Here is a 24,315-nt window from a genome sequence, read left to right on the forward strand (position 1 = left end):
ATGAGGACTTGCAACCTCTCCTTCCATCTCTCAGCTGTGTGTCTCTCTCCATGTTATCCCCTTTCTTACCTACAGCAGCAAGGCCTTCTCCTCATAAGGAAACGTGGCCACGTTTGGCAGCCCCAGTTTAGTGATCTCAACAGAGAGAAGAGACTTCATGTATTTCAGGGGAGGACTCTGGTTTAGCCCTGTTTGAGTTAAGTGACCAATCACTGTGGCCGGGGGATGGACACGATTATTAGCTAAGGGTGAGCCCTGGGTCCACTCACATAGCCAGAGATGCAGGAAGATTTTTTATAAATAAGAAAGGGAAGCGGATGGGAAGTTTGCTGGGCAGACAAAAGCAAAAGCCAGAGGCTACGGGCAGCTCAGTGAGGTCAGGGAGTCCATTATTGTCTCCACGCCTTTCACGCAGAGCCTGGCACCTTCCAGCCCCTATGGTGCCCAGATTTATGTCTGTGTGGCTCATCTGGACACCCTTGCTGCCTGGCACCCTACCTGGCCCTGATTAGATTCTCAATCCATATCTGTTGAACGAATGAATGATGTGCAGCTGGTGCTCAGTGCATAGTTCCCTGCCTGGCTTCATTCATTCATTTATTCATTTATGCACTCACCAACAAGTGCATCGTGACCCGCAGCTTGGTGCCTAGTGTTGTGCTGTTGGTGTGCTTGCCATCAGAATACAAGAGGTCATCTTGGTCTCTGATGCAGGCATTACCAAGATTCCAGTAAGGGCCACTTCCACTCCCTGCATGCTCCCCAGGCGAGTGGAGGGAGGCTGTGGGGTGGGTGAGGCTGGAGGGGGTCTTCTGGGAATGGGGGGCCTCAGGCCTCTGTGCTTTGAGCTCCCTCTGCCACTTCGTGTGTGCTTGCTGAGAGCACGGATGCAGAGAACACAGAATTAGTTCTCAAAATGCCTTCGCGCCCTTCCCTCTCTCTGCAGCACTGCCAGCTCGGCCGAGGCCCAGCTAGATCTCCTCCTCCATTGGCCCCTGGAGAAACAGCTTCCTTTCTGTGTGGGCCCAGCCCCAGCTCCAGCCCTCAACTTTGGGTGAAAAACGCCCTCTCCCGAGGGTCCCCCAGGCCCCTAGCTGGGCTGAGCGCCTGGGTTCTACCTCGTAGAAGAGCCCCTGGCCTCCCCTCGGCCCAGCACTGCTCCTGCAGGCCTCCCTGCTGCCCCCAGATTCCTCGTCCTTCTCTCATTCGCTGCCATTCTGTGACCTACATTCTTCACCCTCAGCCTCCCCCGCATCCTCAGTGACTTCAGAGAGTCTGAAGGCACAGCTCCCTCCTCTGTCCCCAGACACCTGGATTTTAGGGGCCTGTTTGCCCTCACGTCCTGCTGTGTCCAAACCCACTGTTCTCTAAGTAGGAGGGAGCTGTGTGTTTCCTCGTGTTCCCGGAGTTGCCTGGTACATGCTGTGTGCAGAGCAGGCACTCCAGAGAGTTATGTGGATTTGAACCTGTAGAACTTCAGACGGCAGCGTTGAGGGGGTGCCGTGGGGGCTTGGAGTGGTGACTGATGTAACAGGAGGAAAGGCCTCAAGAGGTACTGCGATTGGATTGGACATCCTAGCCCCTTCCCCTCTCTGGACCTCAGTTTCCTTACCTGTTAAGCTGTGGGAAGGTGGCCTGATCCCAGCCTTGCCTCTCCTGACCGACATGGGCCTCTTTTGGACCCTTCATTTGCCGCTCGCTGTGACTGCTCAGCCTGGCTGGGATTAATTTAGCCCACGCGTGGAGGAGAAGGTTCTGCCCCCTGGGCTGCTGTGGGCTCCCGTGGCGTTTTGGGCTGTACGTCCAGTCCCATCTCTGAGAGCACCCGTGGAAGCAAGCACTGCTTTCTTTCTTTTCTGGTCCCAGACCCTTTCCCGACCCCCTGCCAAGGGCTGCTTTCTGTTATTACTGTCCTTGATGGAGGGGATTTTCTGTGAATCAGATGCCTAATCCTTAGAGGAGGCTGGGGCAGGCCTGGATCCAGTCCTGGGCCAATTTATGGTTCCAGGAAGGTGGCTGGAAGGGAAGGAGCAAGTTGAGGGGAGGGGCCCTGATGTGGGAGGATTAACTACATCGGTTGCCGTCGTTGGTCCTTCAGTCAGTCACCTGTGTCTTGCCCAGGGAGGACCCCATCCTGGTGTTGTTGGAGAACAGAGTGACCAGTGTCGCTCCCCCACTGGCCTTCCCACTGTGGAATTTTGAGCGCTCGGTGGCAGGAGGCGTGTGCGCTCTGTTTTAGGAAAAGTAATTTGGCAGCTGGGACAAGGGGCAGAAAGTTAGACTGGTTGGTTGTGATTGTTATCTAGGAATGAAATTCATTCATTCATTTGTTCATTATTTGTTACTAAGCACTGCTGTGTGTCAGGCAGAGTGATAGGTCCTGGGGATACAGCAGTGAAGACAGAGCAGGTCCCCAGAAGCTTCTGAACAAGATGGGAGACAAAATGAACAAAACCATGTCAGATTCTGAGTTCTGGTTCTGGAAACGGCAGGTTAATTTGTATTAGTCTAACTCTCCGGCCAAGAGTCCTTAGAGGCTAAGGCGAACAGCACAACCAGGCAGACGCTGGGAGGAAAGGGTCCTTGACCAGGAAGATGCAGATGTGGGAGGGGTTCATTTAAGCAGCTTCTCCTCCTGAGAGCGCTGCCCATCTGAGGAGCTCAGACAGAAGGTGGCAGCTTCACTGGTAGGAGCGGAGGGGCGACCAGAAAAGCTAAAACTCGAGAGGGAAAATCCAGGAAAGGCAGGCCATGTTTTCCCACAAATTCTCCTCAAATCCTTGGCAGCTTGTAAACTGTGCAGGGGCTGAGTGCAGCTTTAAGAAACCGAGCAAGAAAGGGCAGCTGGGAGGAGACATTTCAGTGAAGTCCTGGTGCTGGGGACACAGAGTTTGGAATTCAAGTTCCACTGAGTTAGAAGGGCTTAGTAATTGCTTAAGGTTTTTCTTTGCAACTCTAGAAGGGCCTCACCTTATGATTAAACCCAAGGCTAAGGGCCACGCCTTCCGACTAAAGGAAAAACCCAAACAACCCCACCCTAGCAAAACCTAAAACCAAGCCTCCACAGGAGCTGGATGATCCACCAGCAATTTAACTGCCTGTCACAACAACACTCAGCATTCTTTAGGAAGATAAAAAATCCAGGCTCCCCTTAGCATGTCCTCCACAACATCCAATATGCAATAAAAACACCCAGGCTCCTTGTAACGTTATCCACTATGTCCAGTATGTAATAAACATTACCAGACATGCAGGCAGCAGGAAAAAGTGACCCATAATCAAGAGAAAAATCAGTCAGTAGACCTAGACTCGCAGATAACCCAGATGTTGAAAAAAAATCATATAATAACACGTGCTGTGAAAAGAATTACAATCAAGTAGATATGCTTAGAGTAACTATGATTACTACTTGAGACTGAGAGGTCATGGAGGGCCTCTGTAAAGATGTGGCTTAATTTGAAAGGTGAAATGCCAGGCAGAGGAAACAGTGCAAAGGCCCTGGGGCAGGAAAGAGTCAGGCCTGTTCAAGGAAGGGCAGGGAGATCCCTGTGACTTGAGCAGGGTGGAGTAGTATGATCTGAGATCAGACTGGTAGGTGAGGCCAGAACATGTGGGATCTTGTGGCTTGTAGTAAGGAGTTTGAGTTTTATTTGAAGAATGTTGAATCGCCTTTGAAGCCCTTGAAACAGGAGAGAGACTAATCTGACTTACACTGCTTTTTCTTTTACTATGAGAGAGGCTGTTATGTCAAATATTTCAAATATTTAAGAGCCAGTTACGTTTTTAAAGCTGTGTATACATATCTATTATTCATTTTCTACTATATTGTTGCTGTTTTCCTTATAATTTATCATATTTTTTTGTAGCAGCTCTTTTTATATTAGGGAATAAACTATTTGCCTCTAAAAAGTTACATATATTTGGCATTTGAATTTTGACTTTGTTTAGGGCATTTTTCTTGCCATGGAAAAAATTTTTATGTCATTGAAGTCATTACTATTTTCTTCATGACCTTCAACACTCCAGTATTATTTAAAAAAATTTTTGGAACTTATTTACATGTCTAAAGATCATTCTGCCTGGCTGTGAAGAATGGCTTATAGAGGGATGATCAGGCCAGCATGGTGGAACAGAAAGATGTTGGGGTTTGGACTCAGAAGACCAAATTTCAGCTCCATCTCTCTCCAGCCTTATGACTCTGGTCAGTTTGTTTTACTACCCATAGTCAGTTTCTTTGCCTATAATGTCATCATCATCATCATCATATTTCGTGTACTGGATCCTATTCCAAACGCTTTATGTGCATTATCTCATTTAACCTTTACCGTAGTCTTACTATGAGGAAACTGAGTCATAGGGAGGTTAAGCAACATGCCCAACTCACACATTAAGTGGCAAAGCTCAGATTCGAACCCTGGCAGTCAGATTCATGCTTTCAAGGCATGAAAGTTATCCTGAAGAGCAAATGGCTAATGGATACAAAATTTCTTTGGAGACTGGGATGTGTTGAATGTGTGTGTTGTGTCCTGAATGGCAGCTGAGGAACAAGAGGAAGGTGGTGAAACTTGGGTGTTAGAGAGACCTGGATTTGCTCACTGGCTGTGTGAGACCACGCGTAGGTCACGTCAAGTCTCTAAACTCGGGTCAGTTTCTTCCTTTCTCTCTCCCTTTCTCTCTCTCTCTCCACATTTAAGATATAATAACATCTTTAAGATATAACAGTTCTGAGACATAATTCACATACTGTAAAACCCACCTATTTAAAATGTGCATTTAATTGAATTTTAGGATGTTAACAGAATTGCGTTGACTATCATGACAGTCTAATTTTTGAACATTTTCATCACCCCCAGAAGAAACCCTGTACCTGTTAGCAGTCACTCTCCATTCCCGTCACCCCAGTCCAGCCCCAGGCAACCAATGATTTACCTCCTGTAAATTTGTCTTGATTTTTTTTTAATCTGTTAGGTTTTTTTTTTTAATTGAAGTACAGTCAATTACAGTGTGTCAATCTCTGGTGTACAGCACAATGTCCCAATCATGCATATACATACATATATTTGTTTTCATATTAGTCTTGATTTCTTAATCTGTAAAGTCAGTGTGCTGGCGGCAAGTTGGATTTCAATGTCTTCCACGGAGTATCTGCTGGGTGAGGTGATGGGTGAGAAGATGCGGGATCGGGGGAGCCAGAGAGCTAAATGCTGCCTAAAAACTAAAGAGTGAGATGGTTATAGGGGCACGAATGGATGGTGGTGAGTGGTTCGGAAAGAGTCTAAAGGAGAGGAAAGGATGGAGCTGGTGAAGCTCAGGAGCAAGAGGGAAACGTGAGACAAAATGACTCCAGGTCAGAGAAGAACTTTGGCAGAAAAATACCGCTGTGTAACGGAGGTTGAGATAAAGGTTGTGGTGTGGTGTGTAATATAAACACCTCTATCCTCCTCATAAGCGCTTCCAAAAAATGAACAGTTCCCCGCTTGCTATATGGAGTTGGGTTTGCTTTTAGGGGTGGGACAGAAGGCTGAGCCCTGCCTCCAGGTGACATGGGGCTAGAACAGAGGCTGGTCATGAGGGCTCCTCCTCCCTTGGGCACAGGGGGACAGCAGTGTCTCTCACCACTGCCCCAAAGGGTTGGTAGTGAGGATGAGTGATTTGCTGTAGGAGAGAAGGCTCACAACCCAGCACCGGGACTGTGGTCAGTGTCTGTGGGCAGCACCGGCCCTCAGGGACAGTGGGGAGAGCCCCGGTGATGGCTTCATGTCCTGCCTTCCCTTCCAGAACCCAACGTCTTCCTCATCTTCAGCCACGGACTGCAGGGCTGCCTGGAGGCCCAGGGTGGGCAAGTCCGAGTCTCCCCAGCCTGCAATGCCAGTCTTCCTGCCCAGCGCTGGAAGTGGGTCTCCCGAAACCGGCTCTTCAACCTGGGCACCATGCAGTGCCTGGGCACAGGCTGGCCAGGCAGCAACACCACTGCCTCCCTGGGCATGTATGAATGTGACCGGGAGGCGCTGAGCCTTCGCTGGCATTGCCGCACACTGGGTGACCAGCTCTCCCTGCTCCTGGGCGGCCGCTCTGGCAACACGTCCAAGGTTGGCAGCCCCGAGCGTGGTGACCAGACTCGCAGTGGCCAGTGGCGCATTTATGGCAGTGATGAAGATCTATGCTCCCGGCCCTACTATGGTGAGAAGCTGCTGGCAGAGGAGGGCTGGGGCCCGGGTGGCAGAGGGCCTGGAGCCACAGAGGGACAGACGCTGGGGTGACAAAACCTTGACCTCTGCAAACTTCTGGCAGTCACCTCTTTAATTGTAATGAGAAGAATTTTTGAACAATCAAGAAAATGAACTTCAAAGCATTTAATTTGCTTCTTAAAAAAATTATGAAATTAACATACTCTTGGAAGACCTCAAACAGTACAAAAGCATGTAACAGAAAACTAAATGAGAAATCCCTTCCCCCAGGCCCGCTCTTCAGGGGAGACCCCAAGGTAACCCCCCAACAAGTGTCTTGATCCCTGTTTTGCAGGGGTGAACGGGGACCAGAATCACCCAGTGAGGGGCCTTTCCTGCTGGGCAGCTCCATCCTGGGCCCCTTTTCCTAGAAGCCACATAGAGTTCCAGGATGTAACCTGGTGTGAGGGGCAGCTGGATTTTGGACAGGCATAAGGGCGCTGGTGGACACCCACCCTTCCCAGCCCTATGAGATGAGCTGTGGGACCTCTCTTAGGCTTCTGGGCTGACCTGATGGCAGAGGGAGCCTTGAAGCCACTGTTTGGTGCCACTGCCCCTTCCCGCTCTCTGCTAACACCTGCTCAGCCCGGCTCCCCGGGTTATAGGGGGCTTTCCCTGAGGGATGAGGGGGCTGGGCAGCCTCTGGGGTCCAGTTGCCTAGGGCCTGGCTCCCCTCTCCTGCAGAGGTCTACACCATCCAGGGGAACTCCCACGGGAAGCCGTGTACCATCCCGTTCAAGTATGACAACCAGTGGTTCCACGGCTGCACCAGCACGGGCCGCGAGGACGGGCACCTGTGGTGCGCCACCACCCAGGACTACGGCAAGGATGAGCGCTGGGGCTTCTGCCCCATCAAGAGTGAGAGCAGAGCTGGGTGGGGCTGGTGGGAGGCTGGCCCTCATGGGCCTCTGTGCAGGTGGCAGAACTTTTGGGGAGGCCCCTCTGGTAGCGTGGGGCAGTCCCTGTGGGTCTCTGCACTCCTCCAGGGCTGGGAGGGACCTACACCCGGCTGTCATGGTGGCAGGTAACGACTGTGAGACCTTCTGGGACAAGGACCAGCTGACTGACAGCTGCTACCAGTTTAACTTCCAGTCCACGCTGTCGTGGAGGGAGGCCTGGGCCAGCTGTGAGCAGCAGGGGGCAGATCTGCTGAGCATCACAGAGATCCACGAGCAGACCTACATCAATGGTGAGGCTGGTGAGGGACCCTGGGCCTGGGCTGCTTGGCTGGGCCTGGCTCACTCTGCGGGCAAGGCAGGGGGGCAGGTCTCAGGCACCTGCCCCTACTTTTGGAGGACCCTGAGCCCCTTCTGCCTGCCAGTGGGGGTAAGGATGCTGTGGGTGGGGTGGAGAGTGGAGGGCTGAGGATGGAGCAACCCCCTTCTCACGGTGGCTCTCTTGCTGTCAGGGCTCCTCACTGGCTATAGCTCCACACTGTGGATTGGCCTTAACGACCTGGACACCAGTGGTGGCTGGCAGTGGTCAGACAACTCGCCCCTCAAGTACCTCAACTGGGAGAGTGGTGAGGCGCGGGGTTCAGGGCACAGGGCGGCCTGGGGGACCCCACAGGCCCTTGGTCTCTTGTTTACCCCTTCCCTGGTACCCTACTCCAGGCGAGCAGTGGGGATGGGGGCAGATTTTCTCCCCCTTCTGGAGTGGGCACCGCTGGTCCATGCAGTGCCTCTGTCTGAATTAGGAGCGGATGCCCTTTCCTCAGGGCACAGGGCCTCGGGGATGGACCGGTTTCATTCCCACGCATCCCTTCCGCCGCGGGCACGGGGCTGTGCATCAGCAGCCCGGCCAGAGGTTTGGGCCCACGTGGGCCCGGGTGAGGAAGCAGCGAGGGCGGAGGGCCGCAGCGGAACACCGGACGTCTGGGCTGGCTCGGGTTTCCGGGGGCGCACGGGGCTCCGGGTGGGCTCCTGGGGCCAGGGGGTGAGTTTCTCTCTCCTGGGGCGCTGGCGCCCTGCTTTCCCCACAGATCAGCCGGACAACCCGAGCGAGGAGAACTGCGGAGTGATCCGCACGGAGTCGTCTGGCGGCTGGCAGAACCGCGACTGCAGCATCGCGCTGCCCTACGTCTGCAAGAAGAAGCCCAACGCCACGGCAGAGCTCCCGCCTCCCGGTGAGCGGCGGCCCCCGCGCCCGGGGTGGGGGTGCGGCTCTCACGGCGCCGGCGCCCTGGCCCTCCCTGTTCTCTACTGGTTCCGCTGACCTCTGAACAAATTGAAATGCGCCGTTACTGCGTTCGTTCGGGAACTTCTGTGGAGAACCGTGTTAGAGGCTTCATTACTGACTGTGACCTCCTGGTGGTCACAGTATGCTGGAGGTGACAGACATCTCAACACGCAATTGGCATACCCTGAGTTATGTACTATTATCAAAAATATGTCAAATAAATATTAGAGGGGCTTAGAGAAGAAATTGATTACGCTTTGAGAGTTAAGGAGGATTTCATGGAAGTGACATTTGATTTGGGCTTTTCAAGTTCAGGATAAGTTTTAAAAGGCATAAGAGGTGTGAGGGAAGGGTATTTCTGGCAGAGGGAACTGCCTGTGCAAAGGCATGGAGGCATGGAAATTCACAGCAGCTTTAAGTGATGGTGAGTATTGCACCGTGACTAACGGTTAGAGTATAGACCTACTTAAACTGTGGTCCCTGGACCAGCAGCATAGCCTCGCCTTCCCAGATGATGATATAAATGCTTGTTATAAATGCAGACTCTCAGGTGCCCCTCCCCCACCCCAGTTAATTGAATTAGAACCTGCATTTTGCAAGCTCCTTAGGCAATTCATGTGCTGGGTCAGTTTGAGAAGTCCTGGCTTGGAGGGCATGGGGACAAGAACAACTCCAAAAGGCACGTTGCAGGCAGTCCCTGAAGGATCGTGGCTTCGGTTGAAATATCAGTAGGGCCAGGTAGGCTGTGGGAGCCTTTGCAGTCTTCTAAGGCAGGGAGTATCTTGCTCACATTTGTGATTCACTGCCTAGCCCTAGTGCTAGGGGTGTGACCCTGGGCAAGCAGCTTAGTCTCTGAGATGCAAATTGAGGATAAACTCTTAACCCCTTGTGTGGTTGCTGTAAGGCTAGAGACCTGGCCAGGCTCAAAGGAGCGGCTTGGCTCCGCAGGTGGCAGAGCTGGTTGGAAGGAGTGCTGCAGGAGTCAGTCGCCATGGGAACAGCCAAGCAGGGATTTGTACAAGGGAAATATGGCAAAACCAGAAAAAATTCACAAAACACAGAAAGCAAAGAGCTTACAGTGTGAAACTTTAGCTTCTGGCAATTAAAGTGTTGTGAAAGACTGATTCAGGGCCGTCAGCCACTGCTTTCTCCCCTCACCCCTTGGGGAGTCAGGAGCAAAGGCTTAAAACATTGGCACTCCACATCTAGGGTACCTCACCTCCAGCTGGCGGGAGCCTGACCGATTCCAGGTCTTTCCAGAAGCTGCTTTCTCAAAGAAGGAGGGCCACAGGGTGGAGTATGGTTAGTAGGGCTGAGCAGCAAGCCTGGCCTCTCTGTGGTCCCCACTGAGACTGCCCCTCACCGTGTCCTCTGTCCCCTGGATGTGTCCTGTGTGGCCACTGTGGAGAGTCCTCCTCTGGACCTCACGGACCTGCAGATATGTCCCTGGCCTTGGATTTCCTCTTTCATCCTGGCCCACATCTCTGCATGAGCCATATTTTGTAGGAAGTTTCTTGGGTGGGCTCTGTCTTCAGGACTCATCACTCAAAGCACGTCATTTGGAGGGCAGGCACCATCATGCCCGCAAAGCAGCCACATTTCATGAGCTCCCTTCCTCCCCCAGCCCAAAACAGGTCCCCCTTGGGGCTGAACACCCACTAAACAGTTTTGTCTGGGTGGCAGCCTGGGGTCTTAGCTGCTAATGAGAGGTGATTGATGGGTCTTGAGCCAGGGAGTGAGCCTGCTCAGGCTCTTGGCCCTGCCTACTTTGCCGGATCTCTGAGAGATTGTATGGCTGGACCCTGGAGCATCTCCCAGGATGGAGCGGATCCCAGTGGGGTTACGCTTCGAGTGGTCACATGCTTTCTTGCCCAGTCAAGCAGATTCCTGCCTGAGCCCGAAATTGTGGGTGGTTTGAAGTCTTGTTTTCTCTTGCCAAGGCCAAAGTAAGGACTTGTTTGCCTCAGCTGCCCTTGGACTCTGATCCCCAGAGGGTGAACCTGAAATGCACAAAAGTAGGGGTGAGGAAGGGCCTAGGACCTTTGGAGGGGTGCAGGGAGAGGAGCTGGGGGTGGGAGAGGGAGCAAGAGGAGAAATCCCAGCCAGGGATTACAAGCTGCTGACCCGGGGAGGCCCCACTTCTCCACCCTCTTCACCCCAGACTGACAGGGCCATACACCATAGATGCTCTTTGAGACAATGACGGTGGTGCCACTTATTAAATAAACAAGGTGAACATGAGATAAATCGGAGTCTTACAGCAGGAAACCCCATTTACAGAGGAGGAAACTGAGGCTCCAGGGGCTGGGCTGTCCTGAACCCCCCCATCTCTTTCTGAGAGCCCCAGCTAGAGCGGCCATCCTGTCTTGGGTGAAATCTGCCACCACTTCCTGGTGCTCTAGCTGCCTTGGAGGGTTTTGTCTTTTCATCATCATTCAGCGTTCAGATCTGTCCTGGTGGGAAGGGTGGATTTGGGCAGGTTTGGGGAGGAGGTGACTTTGGAGCCCTGGCTGCATTGACACCCAGTGGGTTGGTGCCCGGGCTGGGTGGCTGGGTCCCTGAGCAGCGGCCTCTCGGGTCTCCGCAGATGTGTGGGCCAACGTGAAGGTGGAGTGCGAGCCCAGCTGGCAGCCCTTCCAGGGCCACTGCTACCGCCTGCAGGCTGAGAAGCGCAGCTGGCAGGAGTCCAAGAAGATGTGTCTGCGGGGTGGGGGCGACCTGCTCAGCATCCACAGCATGGCCGAGCTGGAGTTCATCACCAAGCAGATCAAGCAAGGTGAAAGGCTGAGCGTCCAGGGGGCTGGGGTGGAGGCCGGGGCCTCCCGAATGCCCGTCCTGTCTGCCCCAGAGGCTCAGGGATGGTCCCTTTCCCCCCCTGCCAGTGGCTGAGGCTGACCTCCCAATGTCCTCTCACCCCTCTCCCCTACTGCGCCCTCAGAGGTGGAGGAGCTGTGGATTGGCCTCAACGATCTGAAACTGCAGATGAATTTTGAGTGGTCCGATGGGAGCCTCGTGAGCTTCACCCACTGGCACCCCTTTGAGCCCAACAACTTCCGGGACAGCCTGGAGGACTGTGTCACCATCTGGGGGCCGGTGAGAACTCCCTCTCCCTATCACAGGGCCCCAGGACCCACCCACTGCTACCCCAGCTGAAAGATGTCCTATCATCTCCTACCTGTGACACCACCCCCTTGCCTCTCAAGAAGCCCCATCTTCATGCCCCAGTCCCGTCCCTTCCACCTGGAGAGATTGCCAGGATTTGAATCACCTCTCCACTGCCAACTAGCTGGGTCACTTTGGGCAAGCTACTTAACCTCTCTGTGCCTTGGTTTCCTCATTGTCAGTGGAACTCTAATGGTGCCAACTGCAGAGGGTCATGGGGAGGATTAGAATAGAGTTAATTCTTGTGCTGCCTTAGGACGGTGCCTGCAGTGATCTTGATCTCCTACCAGCTGCACTTCCCCGCCAGCAGGTGGCGTCAGAACCCATATTATGTGGACAGGCTCCGCAGACAGGGCTGCTGTGTGCCAGCCCTCCCCAGCCCAGGGTCCTGTCCCTTCAAGGAATGATGGAGTCAGGACTTTTTGCCATGGCTTTGGCTGAGACACACTGTGGGTCAATGAAGGAATTGATTCAGGGCTTCAAGCAGAGATAAGAGACCCTTAAAAAACAGACAAAACCATAGGGACAGACTGCTCACTCCAGAGACAGAGAGGACATTCTGCCATGACTGTGAGGACAGGCAACAGAGCCAGGGACTGTGGAGGCATCTGACTTAGGGGATGCTCTTTAAAAGTTATGAACAATTATTTGCTGGGCATCTGCTATGTGCCAGGCATTCTCCTGGGGGCTGGGACACACAAACACCGTTGCCCTCTGGATAGAGCTCAAGGCAAACAAAAACTGCTGACTGGGTGCCCTGGACACAGGAGGGGCCGAGGACTAAGTTCCTCGGCAGCGCCATCCGCCCATGTGAGGGTCTGGGCACACGGCCTCCGCTCATCCTGGATCTGCAGGTACTGGCTGGACACCTTGCCAAACTGGGACTCTCGTCTCCCTGTCCTGCTAGTAGTCTTAGCCAGCTTGACCTAGATGTTTATGCAATGAGCTCTAAAAAATTTAAAAGAGCACCTTTTCCCATTTAGACAGCGCTTGTCGAAGTTTCAGGGCATTTGCACACCAGCTCTGTGTGCTCTCATCAGCCCTGTAAGGCTTACAGCCCTCATCCTGCTCTCCCTATTTTCCGGCCTGGAACACAGAGAGGTCAAGCTTCCTGCTCAGGCTCACATAGCATGTCAGAGGCAGGGCCACGTCTGGAAACCAGGTTCACTGAAGGGGTTTGGGAGATTTGGCAGAGATGGTCTGAGACTCCCCTCACCCTGTGTCTCTAGGAAGGTCGCTGGAATGACAGTCCCTGTAACCAGTCCTTGCCGTCCATCTGTAAGAAGGCAGGCCAGCTGAGCCAGGGCACCGCTGAGGAAGACCACGGCTGCCGGAAGGTGAGGGTGCTTCTGCAGCTGCCTGGGAGGGGTGCCAACCAGGGGAGCTCCCAGGGGAGTGAGGGGCAGGTGGAATCCCACAGTCTCCCATGGCCTTGGCCCTTCCTTGGCACACGCCTCTCTCCTATTCTCCAAACTGCTCCGGTCCAGAAGGAGTGATAGTGGATGAGGTGGGGTGGGGGAGGGAGGCTGTTGGGAGGAAGCAGAGCTCCCCACTCCCAGCCCCGAGCCCGGCTCCATAGGAAAGTTGCTCCCTGAAGGCAGCAGAGAACCAGGAGGTGGGGGTGGGCAGGCCCCCATTCTGGTCCAGTTGTCACCTGCATGCAGGCTGTTGGGGAGAGCCCGTGTCCTCTGTGCACCCAAGTCCTGCTGCCCCACCTCAGTCTTTGCTGCCACACAACACACCGTTGATACAGTATGTGCTCGTCTGTCTCCTCAGGAGGAACGAGGCCATTCTGGTGTCTCCCTCCTTGTGTTCTAGCCCCAGGAGGGAAGGGGTCAGGACTGAATGGGAGAATAAATGAGTCCGGGAGAGGGTATGAAAGAGGACAAGGGGGTGTTGACCCATTTCCCTCCTCCAGGTCCACTCCCGGCCCCTGACTGAGCAGGACATGAGTGGTGGTGTGGACACATACAGTTACTTACTTGTAAAGGAAACTGTGCCTTGGGTCTCTGACGGCTCCCTCTGCCGAGGCCACGTTCCTCCTGCCAGCCCCTCGCTGCCAGCCTGGCTTCTCACTGTTTTCCTTTGGATTCAGGCCCCTTACCACACTCCCCCAACCTTCCCCCCAAAACTCTTCTCCAGGGAGGAGGAGGGAATGCCAGCAGGCATGACCTCCAGTGGGGAGGAGAAGAGAGCAGACAGGGGCCTGGCTGGAGAGTTTGGGGGCCGGCGTGGTCAGGGTGGCTCTGATGAGGTGGGACAGTGGGGTGGGGGCATCACTGAGTGCCCTGCACCAGGGCTGGCCTGGAGTGAGTCGGGTGGGCATTGGGCAGCCACTCTTGGGAGAATCAAGGGTCTTAGCAAGGGTCTCTGCTGAGCGTATGGGACTCTGTGGCCCCCCGTATACACACATATACATGTACACACAAATGCATGCATATATACCCCCACATACATGCACATCCCCCACATGCTCCCTCACACATACACACGTATGTGTATGTGTGTGTGCATGCATAGGTGTGTATGCATATATGTTTATATGTGTATGCATGTATGTGGCCTCCTTGGCCTCGTGGGGGTGGGCGGTGGAGAGCCAGCGGCTTAGGAGCTCAGGAGGGGTGGTCTCCCTTCACAGCTTTGCTGCCCCTCGCTGGGCCTGGCGCACGCTCCAGCTTTTCCAGGCCCCTGAGGATTACCAGCCTCCTCCACATCCTGGCAGCTCTCCCTGTTTTTTGGCTCTGGTTTCCCAGCCAACTGGCAGTTTTCCCACTGCATCTCTTGGTTCAAATGCCCAAGAGAGGAGCCCATGGGCCACTCATCTTTCTTGGCCACGCTGGGGCCCGGGTGACTGGCTGCCTCTTTGGGCCAGGCTTCCACGCAGGTCTGGCTGTTGTGGGCCTTGGTAAGGAGGGGAGGGTGGAGTGAGAAGGTGCAGAACACAGCATGGAAAGAGCTGGCTCTGGTGTCAGACCAGTCCCCTCTGTCCCATGCCCAATCTGCAGAAAATTCATTGGTGCCATTGATAGCATTGCCCTACCCCAGGATTCACGGGTGAGAGGACAGTCCTCCCCACACATGCCCCTTTTCCGCCCACTGTCTTGAGCCAGGGTTGGACGTGGCACAGCCCATCCTGCTACTGGCTGGGAGAGGACCAAGTGACCTACAGTGAGGCCCGGCGCCTGTGCACCGACCATGGCTCTCAGCTGGTCACCATCACCAACAGGTACAGGAGGGGGACCAGCCCTCCCCCAGGTCCTGGCCTAGAGTGGTCCCTCCACTAGCGTGGGCAGCATCCTGCCATCAAGTGCAGAGGGACCTGAGTCCTTGGAGCTTCAGCTGGCTCCAGGGCCTTTTTCTAATAGTGTCACCAGAATGACTCGCGTTTATTAAGTGGCCCCAGCATGGGGCAGGTCCTGGGCAGGGGCAGGAATAGGCATTGGAGTGAGCTGGATGCCCAAAAGAGGTCTAGGCTGTGTCTGATTTTCTCTCTTTCTTCTCAGCAAGGCATGGAGGTGCAGACAGTAGAAGGGGAGCTGGGTTACTGTGTGTCAGCTGCAGGGGGTCCTCCACTTCCCAGACCAAGTTTCTGATCAGGCACAGCACCCAAGCTCCTGGAGCAAGGCATCTGGCCCGTGGCCCAGGGAATGGCGGGGGGCAAGCTCCCTGCCTCGACCAGCCTCCCTCCTGCAGGTTTGAGCAGGCCTTTGTCAGCAGCCTCATCTACAGCTGGGATGGCGAGTACTTCTGGACGGCCCTGCAGGACCTCAACAGCACCGGCTCCTTCCGCTGGCTCAGCGGGGACGAGGTCATGTACACCCACTGGAACCGGGACCAGCCCGGTGAGCCCCTCCTCTTTGACTTTCCTTGGTGAAGCTGGGAGGCCACGGTGGTCCAGCCCTGCCAGGACCGAGACCGTTCGTGCAGTGTGGTGACGTGGTCAGGAGGACAGGCTCTGGAGCCAGACCGCCAGGCTCAGGTCCTGACTGCACTTTATTAGCTTCGTATCTTTGAGCCTCAGTTTCCTCATCTGTCCAGTGGAGTAATGATACTTTCCTCACAGGGTGGGCCTGAGGCTTAAGTGGCTTAATGTGGGTCAAGCTCTTAGAATTGCACAAGTGCTTGCCGTTAGGATTAGTACCATTTCGCATTCATTGTCTTTTTTAACCCTTTCAATAACCAGATGAGGTAGATGATGGAAGAGGCTCAGAGAGGTTAAGCAACTTGCCTGAGGTCTCACGGAGTAAACATAGAGCTAGGACTCTGCCTCCATTCTCTTCCTTCCCCTGGGGCCCTGATTCCACAGAGCGTGTCCCTGCAGAGATGGCCAAGCTGGCCCCCAGTTTGAGGGCCATGGTGGTGCCCTGCGGGATGTGGGAGGGCTGGACTGTGAGTCCCTCTCAGTGTGCGGGTCTCCCTCCTCCCTCCTTCAGGGTACAGCCGTGGGGGCTGCGTGGCCCTGGCCACGGGCAGCGCCATGGGACTGTGGGAGGTGAAGAACTGCACCTCGTTCCGGGCTCGCTACATATGCCGGCAGAGCCTGGGCACGCCAGTGACACCTGAGCTGCCTGGGCCGGACCCCACACCCAGCCTCACCGGCGCTTGTCCCCAGGGCTGGGGCTCAGACCCCAAACTCCGGCACTGCTATAAGGTAGGCAGCCTGTAGGCCTGGGGGTGGGGGAGTAGGAAGGAAAAAGAAGAGCAAAGAGACCGCATCCCTGGCTGGTGGGTGGCCCCAACCATGATCCAGGCAGCTGGGCACCAGAGAAACTTTTCCCCAAAAGGACTGCAGACAGGGACTTTCTGATGAGCTCTTGTCAGTGGAATCTGAGGCCTGGAGCGTAGTAGGTGCTCAGTAAACCTTTGAGGAATTGGAAAAATCCCATAGAGACCATTGGTTTCAGTTCTCAGTGTTGGGGCCAGGCTGACTGCTCTTCAGAATTGCCTGGGGAGTCTGATTTTAAAAAATCTTCCCGGTTGCCACTATGGAGATTGGGATTCAGTGGGCTGTGATGGGGCCTGGTAATCTGTGTTTTTCAAACCCTGCTGGGTTTGGGAGCCACTGATATAGTCCACAGTCCTGTATTATACAACAAAGCTGAAGTCTGGGGAGGGGAAAGGACTTGCCTATGGCAAATTGTGGCTCCGTTGGGACAAGAGCCCAGATCGGCCTGCTGGTCGGGGAACCAGGCAGGGAGTGTTCTCTGGAAGATGACTATCAGCTCCTGTCCCCTGGGACTCATTCTCTGGTGAGCAGGACTGTCTTAGTGAGCTTGGACCCACTGTCCAGTGAGGCCCCAGCCTCGCTTCCCATTCATGTCATGGGAGGGCAGGTGTCCTATGGGGAGATGGGCCGGGGGACCAGCTTGGACCACTGGACTTTGCTCCTGCAGGTGTTCAGCTGGGAGCGGCTGCAGGACAAGAAGGACTGGGTCCAGGCCCAGGGGGCCTGCCAGGAGTTGGGGGCCCAGCTGCTGAGCCTGGCAAGCTATGAGGAGGAGCATTTTGTGGCCAATATGCTCAATAAGATCTTCGGGTACTGAGACTGTGGGGTGGGGGTGGGGGGCCCTGCATGCACGAGTGTGTGCCTCTTCGTTTTGCTGGACAGGGGGCAGGGGCCAGGTGAAGGTGACCCCAGGGAAGCCTGTCTCAGGGCTTGAAAGACCTGTGTATCTGCTGCTAGTGCCAGGACCATCCTGTCCTCCCTCTGTGGAGTCGGAGACCCTGTGTTGCTCACCAAAGCCAGCAACACCCACCTCAGACTCACAGATTTTACACAAATAACCACCCTCACCATCCTTCCTCCATGGCAAAATCTCCTGTAAGCTGATCCAAGTTGAATGCCCCATCACCATCCTATAATAGCCCACACTTCTCAATGAACAGCTTTTCCTGAGAGACAGGAAGAGAAAGGCTGCAAAAGTGAGCATTTGCCCACGAGGTCCCTCCAGAACCCCATCTCTGTCCTGTGGGCTCCTAAGGCATCTTGTGACACGCAGCTCTGTAATTCCCTTGGCACTGGGAGAAGTCCAAAGGGATCCAGGCTTCCAGCGGTATCGCCTCCTAGCAAACATCATGATTACATTATTTGACTAGTAATTATAATAGCTCATATTGATCGCTCCTCACCACGTACCAGATACTGTGCTAACAGTCAATCCACGTTCAGCACCCTCCTTAGCACTCTCACGAACCCTACAAAGTAGACCTTATCTCTTGTGGGCTGATAGAGAGGTTGGCTTATTTGCCCAAGGTCACAGAATTGATCTGTGGGTGACCCAGGACTGGAATCCAGGTGCATCTGATTCCAGGGCCCCAGGTCTCTGCACGATTCCCATTGACTTCCTAATGTGAAAGCCTGTAGTCTTGATGGCAAAGCAAACCCCACCCAAAGGGAAACAAAGGAAGGGAGCCAGGCCATCACCCCCAGTGAGCCAGGCGCCTGGTCCAGCTAGCCCAGTTCTCTCTGGGGAGAGAACTTGTTAAGGGGGCCCCAACAGTGTTTTGCCCAGTGAGCGTCAAGCCAAGATGGAGAGGCACCAGGCCCTTGGGACTGCCTGCATCACAGCTGCAAGTAGCCTCTACTCCTTTCATCCCTCATGTCTTCTGTCTCCACCCCTGGTTGTGCTTAAGTGAATCAGAGCCCGAGATCCACGAGCAGCACTGGTTCTGGATCGGCCTGAACCGTCGAGACCCCGGAGCTGGGAAGAGTTGGCGCTGGAGCGACGGCCTCGGGGTGAGGGGGCCTGTAGGAGGCGGAACAGGTGGGCGGGGCCTGAGTGGGCGAGGTCTGGGCATGGGCGTGGTCTTTCCGAGGTGAGCGAGGTTTTGTAGAGGCAGGGCCTCTGGCCAGAGCTGGCATGTAAAGAGGAAAGGGGGGCTGGTGTCCAGACCAGGTTGGGGGTTCCCAGCTTATATCAGGCCTCTTGTCGGCCTGTTATGGGGGTAGGGGGCAGCCTGCGCCTGGTACCTGAGATCCCTCTCCCCCTCCGACCTCATCAGTTCTCTTATCACAATTTCGACCGGAGCCGGCACGACGACGACGACATCAGGGGCTGCGCAGTGCTCGACCTGGCCTCCCTGCAGTGGGTGGCCTTGCAGTGCGAGACGCAGCTGGACTGGATCTGCAAGATCCCTCGAGGTTGGGTGGGGTGGCTGGAGGACAGGGGATGGGGTGAAGGGCAGCGGGGCCGGGGATCCAGGAGAGGGTCCCCTTTCCTGCAGCGTCTCTGTCCCTGTTGTCCCCGTAGGCGCGGATGTGCGGGAGCCCGACGACAGTCCGCAAGGTGAGGTTCCCTGCCCATCCCCCATGGGCTAGAAGGAAAGGGGCGTCATCTCCCAAGCAGGGCCTGGTAGGGTCAGAACGAAGGGAGCTAGGGGTTCCAGCAGAGGAAAGGGGGATGGGGCATCTGCAGCCCTATTGGCGGAGGTCCGATGGGCTCGCAAGCCTCGCCTGCCCTGGACCCCCCTTGTCCTCCATCGGACATGGCGGGGCCGGCAGGCAGCCCCAGCCTGGCGGCCATTCCTACTGCCGCTCTGTCCCCACAGGCCGGAGGGAATGGCTGCGTTTCCAGGAGGCCGAGTACAAGTTCTTCGAGCACCACTCCACGTGGGCGCAGGCGCAGCGCATCTGCACATGGTTCCAGGCGGAGCTGACCTCCGTGCATAGCCAGGCCGAGCTGGACTTCCTAGGGCACAATCTGCAGAAGGTGGGCACGTGAGTGAGCCGGGAGGGCAGGCCTGGGAGAGAGGGAAAGGCCCTGCCCACCCTCACCTGCCCACCCGGCTTCCCTAGTTCTCTCGGGGCCAGGAGCAGCACTGGTGGATCGGCCTGCACACTTCAGAGAATGACGGGCGCTTCAGGTGGGAGCCCTGAAGGGGCAGCGGGCGTGAGAGGGGCGCATGCGTAGATGGCTAGTCTCAGCCCAGGCTGGAGGTAGGGAGGCGGCCCCACACAGAGACAGACATTTGGATTTGAATCCAGCTCTGCCTCTTGCAAGCTGTGTGGTCTTGAGCAAGTGACAACCTTTATGGGCCTCGATTTTCTCATATGATAATGAAACAATGAGACCTGCCTGGTAGGACGGTTGTGAGTATTAGAAATAAGGTATGTGGGTCCTTAGCACAGCATCCAGAGCAGTTTTGGACACTAAATAACCGCAGCTCCTATTATGCTGGGGTCACTCATGAATAGCTCCCTCAAGATGTGGGCAAGAACATTTGATGGTACAGGGGGGCCTCTTTGTATTTGGGGTCCATCTACCAGCAGGAGGCATGGAAGCACCAGGAGCATGTGGGTGTCCAAGCACAGTGTTGTGCTTGGACCCCTGCTCTGGGATTCTCAGACTTCCTTTCTAGTTAGAGAAGTGAATGCCCAGGAGGGCTGGCCTTACCTGGAGGCACTAGGTCCTTGGGTCCCAGCTGCACTGAGCTCAGTAGCCCCATTCCTCAGCCTGTGGCCACTGAGCCCCAGGATTTGGGCCCTTGTCCCCGCCCCTCATTACTGCTTGCAGGGGAGGTCGAGCCCAGTGCCAGGGCTGGAGTCACCCCTGGTCTGTGCCATTGCAGGTGGACAGATGGTTCCGTTATAAACTTCATCTCCTGGGCACCCGGCAAGCCTCGGCCCATAGGCAAGGACAAGAAGTGCGTGTACATGATGGCCAGCCGAGGTGAGGCCGAGGGGGGTGGGGAGGGTGCACATGCCGAGGAGAGGGTTGATGCTGAGGGCAGCAACATGAGCCTGGGCAGGGGCCATCCGTTTCTCTTCACTCTCTCTGTTCCCATGACCCAAGGAGGGCTAGACCCAGGGAAGGGAGGGCCTGTCCCTGTGGTCCCGCAGCCACAGGACATGAGTTCAGAGCTGGACACAGAGTCCTGAGCCCCAGTCCTGCCTCCTCTCAGCACATGAAGCCAGGGTGGGAGCTCTGCAGTCGGGGTGACTGCTCTTCCCTTTCTGCAGAGGACTGGGGGGACCAGAGGTGCTTGACGGCCTTGCCCTACATCTGCAAGCGCAGCAACAGCACCCGAGAGCAGCAGCCGCCAGACCCGTCGCCCACAGGGGGCTGTCCTTCCGGCTGGAGCCAGTTCCTCAACAAGGTAGGCGCTGGGGAGGGGGCACCCGAGATTGAGAGGGTTTTAAAAAAAGTCTTTAAAAAAAGAAGATTTTTTAAAACAACGTTTAGAAAATTCTTAACCGAAGTGCAGCTAGGAAAGTTTGGGGCAATAAAATTAATCAGAATGAATATGCCTCTAAACATGTTTTCAAAATGTTCCCTCTGTGGTGTGAGTTTCTTTCCAAAAGTGGTTATTTTCTGACTCACGGGCTGATTTATCAGACCTGCTTAGACCTTCATTGTTTTTACCCACAAGGGCTCATCCCAGGAAGAGAAGGGCACTGTTTCCTTCTGGTTTGCCCTAGCATTGTTAGTATGAATTTGGATCCTTCTGTTCTTTGCAGGACATTCGTTGTAAGACCACTTAGCCCAAGTGCGAGGACTGGTTTAGTTAACACCAGATGACATAATCCATAAATCTTTGTCATTTGTTGGCGTGCAGCCAGCCCTTGGTGCTGTGAAGCTCTCGCTGTCTTCAGAATATTCAAATGAATACTATACCTTTCTGCCTTAAAAAAAACAAACAAACAGAGTAAGACATGTGTAGTATTAACATTTTGGAAAAAACAGAAGAAAAGAAAACTCACTCATACTCTCCAGAGATAACCATTGTCCATATTTGTTACTCCACTTCCCGACTTTTTCCACATAATTGAGATCATACTAAATAACACAATTTTACAGCCAGGTTTTCTTTCTCAGTATTATATTTTGAGCATTTTTTCAGATCATTAAATTTTTCCAAAAACTTATTCTCATGGCTTCTCCCACCTAATATAAAGCAAAATTAGATCTTATATGTGTAATTGGTCCCTTTCTTAATGCGTTAGCGTCATTGTAATGATACCAGTTACTCTCCTGTCTAACAAAAGCTTTTCAACTATGCAAGGCTGTTTGCCCCTTCACTGCCCGGCCCCAGACACCTTGTTTTACTAGTTTCGTGTCCTCCCCTGCAGTGTGTACAGGTCTGCCTCTCCCATGAGCTTTAAGTTCCTGGAGAGCAGGGCCACTGGCACCTGGCTTCTGCTTACTACACCTGCATGTGGTAGGGAGGCCCCAGGGGTTCACTGGACTGAACTGAATACTTCCTCGCTTTCGCTGCTTCTTCTCGCTGGCACTGATGGCCTGCTGCTTCTAATTTTATGACTGATTTTACTAGTTATTTAAAGGAGGCTTCAGAGTGGCTCTGAATTACTTCTGTGAAGTCAAATGCACAGGCCTTGTGACAAACCTCCAGAAAACTTTTGCATTATGTCTCAGTTTACAGCCTTCTACCGCACATCTGACAGTTGCATCCGGAAGTTGGTGTTAGATGTAATCATGACTAGTCAGAGCCTTCTCTTTTTAAGCACCTACTCTGTGTCCTGCACTCTCTTTAATCCTGAAAATGATCCCAAGAGACAGGTATTTTTATTCCCATTTTATAGAAAAGTTGAGGCCAGAAAAGTCAAGTCCAGATGTGACTCGCCCCTTTCCTGCCCTTCTTTGTGACTCCAAAGTTCCCTCACATTCTTCCTCCCCCATCTCACCACCTCTGAGCAGAAAGTTACTGGAAATCTTTCATCTCCAAATATAGAGACTTCACCTGATAACAGATGCCCCACACAGGGTTCCTTTAACCTTGTGGAAGTAATAAAGGTGGAGAAAGAGAAACATAAAATTACAGAGTTAGTAGCTGCTGCCTAACAACGGTCATTCCAAAATAAGGATTAAGATATCCTAGAGATGAATATTAAGTTCACAGGGCAAAATGACAGATTTCAGACACTTGGAAAGGTGTTTGGCTGAGAGCAAGACAGACCTTGTCCCCAGGCGTGGCCCAGGCGCTATTGTCGTGGATAGTAGCGTATCTGGTGGCCCAAAGAAATCTTCCCACTTAAAAATTTCCCAGAGCGTGGGCAAGTTCTTGAATCTGCTGTGCCAGGTCGAGAGGGTGCTGGTGCCTTGGTCAAGGAGACCCAGGTGTCCTGGTTCTGATTTTTTCGCTCACGGCCCCCAAAGCCTCCCCCGGGCCTGCGGCTGTGGGGTGTGCAGCAGAGTTTCTGGGTTTGTGGGCCAGGGCAGTGGAGATGGACGTCACGCCTCCCCCTCCGCCCTACAGTGTTTCCGAATCCAGGGCCAGGACCCCCAGGACCGGGTGAAGTGGTCAGAGGCACAGTTCTCCTGTGAACAGCAAGAGGCCCAACTGGTCACCATTGCGAACCCCTTAGAGCAAGGTAGGATCGGCCCTTGGGGAGGCCCTGGTCTCCTCTGACACAGTCTCCCCAAAATGGCTAGAGCAGAGCAAGCAGGGAGCTGCCCTGTCACTCATAACTCTCTCTTCTGGGGGACTATAGCATTCATCACAGCCAGCCTGCCCAATGTCACCTTTGACCTTTGGATTGGCCTCCATGCCTCGCAGAGGGACTTCCAGTGGGTGGAGCAGGAGCCTCTGCTGTACGCCAACTGGGCCCCTGGGGAGCCCTCCGGTCCCAGCCCAGCTCCCAGCGGCAACATACCGGTGAGGAAGCCCCTCCCCACTCTTTCCTCTGCCCCTCACCCCTGCCCTGGCCTGCAGCCCTTGCCTTCTCTCCCAGGGACCCCCTCTTTCAGCTGCTTTGCTCATAGTGCAGCCTTCTGGGGGCAGTGGCACAAGGCAGGGCAGCTGCTGGGGCTCCCCTGAGCAGCTCCTTCCCCTCAGACCAGCTGTGCGGTGGTCCTGCACAGCCCCTCAGCTCACTTCACTGGCCGCTGGGACGATCGGAGCTGCACAGAGGAGACGCATGGCTTCATCTGCCAGAGGGGCACGGGTACGTCTCACCAGGGCACCTGGAAACCCCAGCCCCAGGCTAGATGCTGTGGGCCGTGCCAGCAGGGGTGAAACATGGTCCCTGACCTCAGGGACCCCCAGAGTCTAGTGTCTGCCTGGGAAGCAGATGTACAGAAAGACACGGCATCAATCAGAGGGAAAGGCAGTGAGCACTGAGGGGTCTCAGGAGGAAGGTTTGGGGTTGGGAGGGCTGACCAGGGAGCACTAGACACTAGCGTGGTGTCAGGGGCCCTGAGGTTCTGTGTCTGAGGCTCCTACAGCTCCATGCATGGGTCTCTCTGCCCTGGGTTCCTGGTCAAGCTCTAGATTGCTCATCCATTTATTTGGCAAGAATGTATTGTTTAATAGTAACAGTGGCTAACACTTACCTGTGCCAAGCACTGTGCCCAGAGGAGACTTGGTCTCTGCCTGATGCCCGGTGCTCCCCCCACCTCATGCGTGGAGAGGGGATGAGGGAGGCAGAGCCCTGCCTGAGCCCTGCCCCCTTCCCTGTAGACCCCTCCCTGAGCCCATCCCCAGCCGCGTCACCCCCTGCCCCGGGCGCTGAGCTCTCCTACCTCAACGGCACCTTCCGGCTGCTGCAGAAGCCGCTGCGCTGGCATGACGCCCTCCTGCTGTGTGAGAGCCGCAACACCAGCCTGGCCCACGTGCCCGACCCCTACACCCAGGCCTTCCTCACGCAGGCTGCCCGAGGGCTGCGCACGCCACTCTGGATCGGGCTGGCCAGTGAGGAGGTGGGCACCTGGGCTGGGCCCACTCCCCTGATTTCCCTCCCTACTCCTCCTAACTCCAGGCCTTACCTGCCCCAACCACCCCCTCCCCGGCT

The 24,315-nt window shown here is 54.7% G+C and overlaps 1 protein-coding gene across 2 annotated transcripts in view; it reads left to right on the forward strand.

Annotated features, from left to right (window-relative positions):
• The window catches only part of MRC2 (mannose receptor C-type 2), a 49,845-nt gene that overhangs the window by 22,251 nt on the left and 3,279 nt on the right, over positions 1–24,315 (forward strand). For both annotated transcript variants that reach the window (XM_045517416.2, XM_010956007.3), the window contains exons 2-24: positions 5,779–6,180; positions 6,912–7,085; positions 7,252–7,416; positions 7,636–7,749; positions 8,209–8,352; positions 10,993–11,181; positions 11,344–11,498; positions 12,797–12,904; positions 14,678–14,793; positions 15,261–15,409; positions 16,001–16,218; positions 16,961–17,103; positions 18,201–18,303; positions 18,570–18,708; positions 18,818–18,853; positions 19,116–19,276; positions 19,363–19,430; positions 20,136–20,236; positions 20,527–20,663; positions 22,782–22,896; positions 23,017–23,180; positions 23,361–23,469; positions 23,985–24,223. In XM_045517416.2, the coding sequence (XP_045373372.1) occupies positions 5,779–6,180; positions 6,912–7,085; positions 7,252–7,416; positions 7,636–7,749; positions 8,209–8,352; positions 10,993–11,181; positions 11,344–11,498; positions 12,797–12,904; positions 14,678–14,793; positions 15,261–15,409; positions 16,001–16,218; positions 16,961–17,103; positions 18,201–18,303; positions 18,570–18,708; positions 18,818–18,853; positions 19,116–19,276; positions 19,363–19,430; positions 20,136–20,236; positions 20,527–20,663; positions 22,782–22,896; positions 23,017–23,180; positions 23,361–23,469; positions 23,985–24,223 (3,449 nt within the window). The remainder of the gene's footprint in view (positions 1–5,778; positions 6,181–6,911; positions 7,086–7,251; positions 7,417–7,635; positions 7,750–8,208; positions 8,353–10,992; positions 11,182–11,343; positions 11,499–12,796; positions 12,905–14,677; positions 14,794–15,260; positions 15,410–16,000; positions 16,219–16,960; positions 17,104–18,200; positions 18,304–18,569; positions 18,709–18,817; positions 18,854–19,115; positions 19,277–19,362; positions 19,431–20,135; positions 20,237–20,526; positions 20,664–22,781; positions 22,897–23,016; positions 23,181–23,360; positions 23,470–23,984; positions 24,224–24,315) is intronic.

The sequence above is a fragment of the Camelus bactrianus genome, chromosome 16 (assembly GCF_048773025.1).
Source record: "Camelus bactrianus isolate YW-2024 breed Bactrian camel chromosome 16, ASM4877302v1, whole genome shotgun sequence".
In the NCBI taxonomy this organism is placed as follows: domain Eukaryota; kingdom Metazoa; phylum Chordata; class Mammalia; order Artiodactyla; family Camelidae; genus Camelus; species Camelus bactrianus.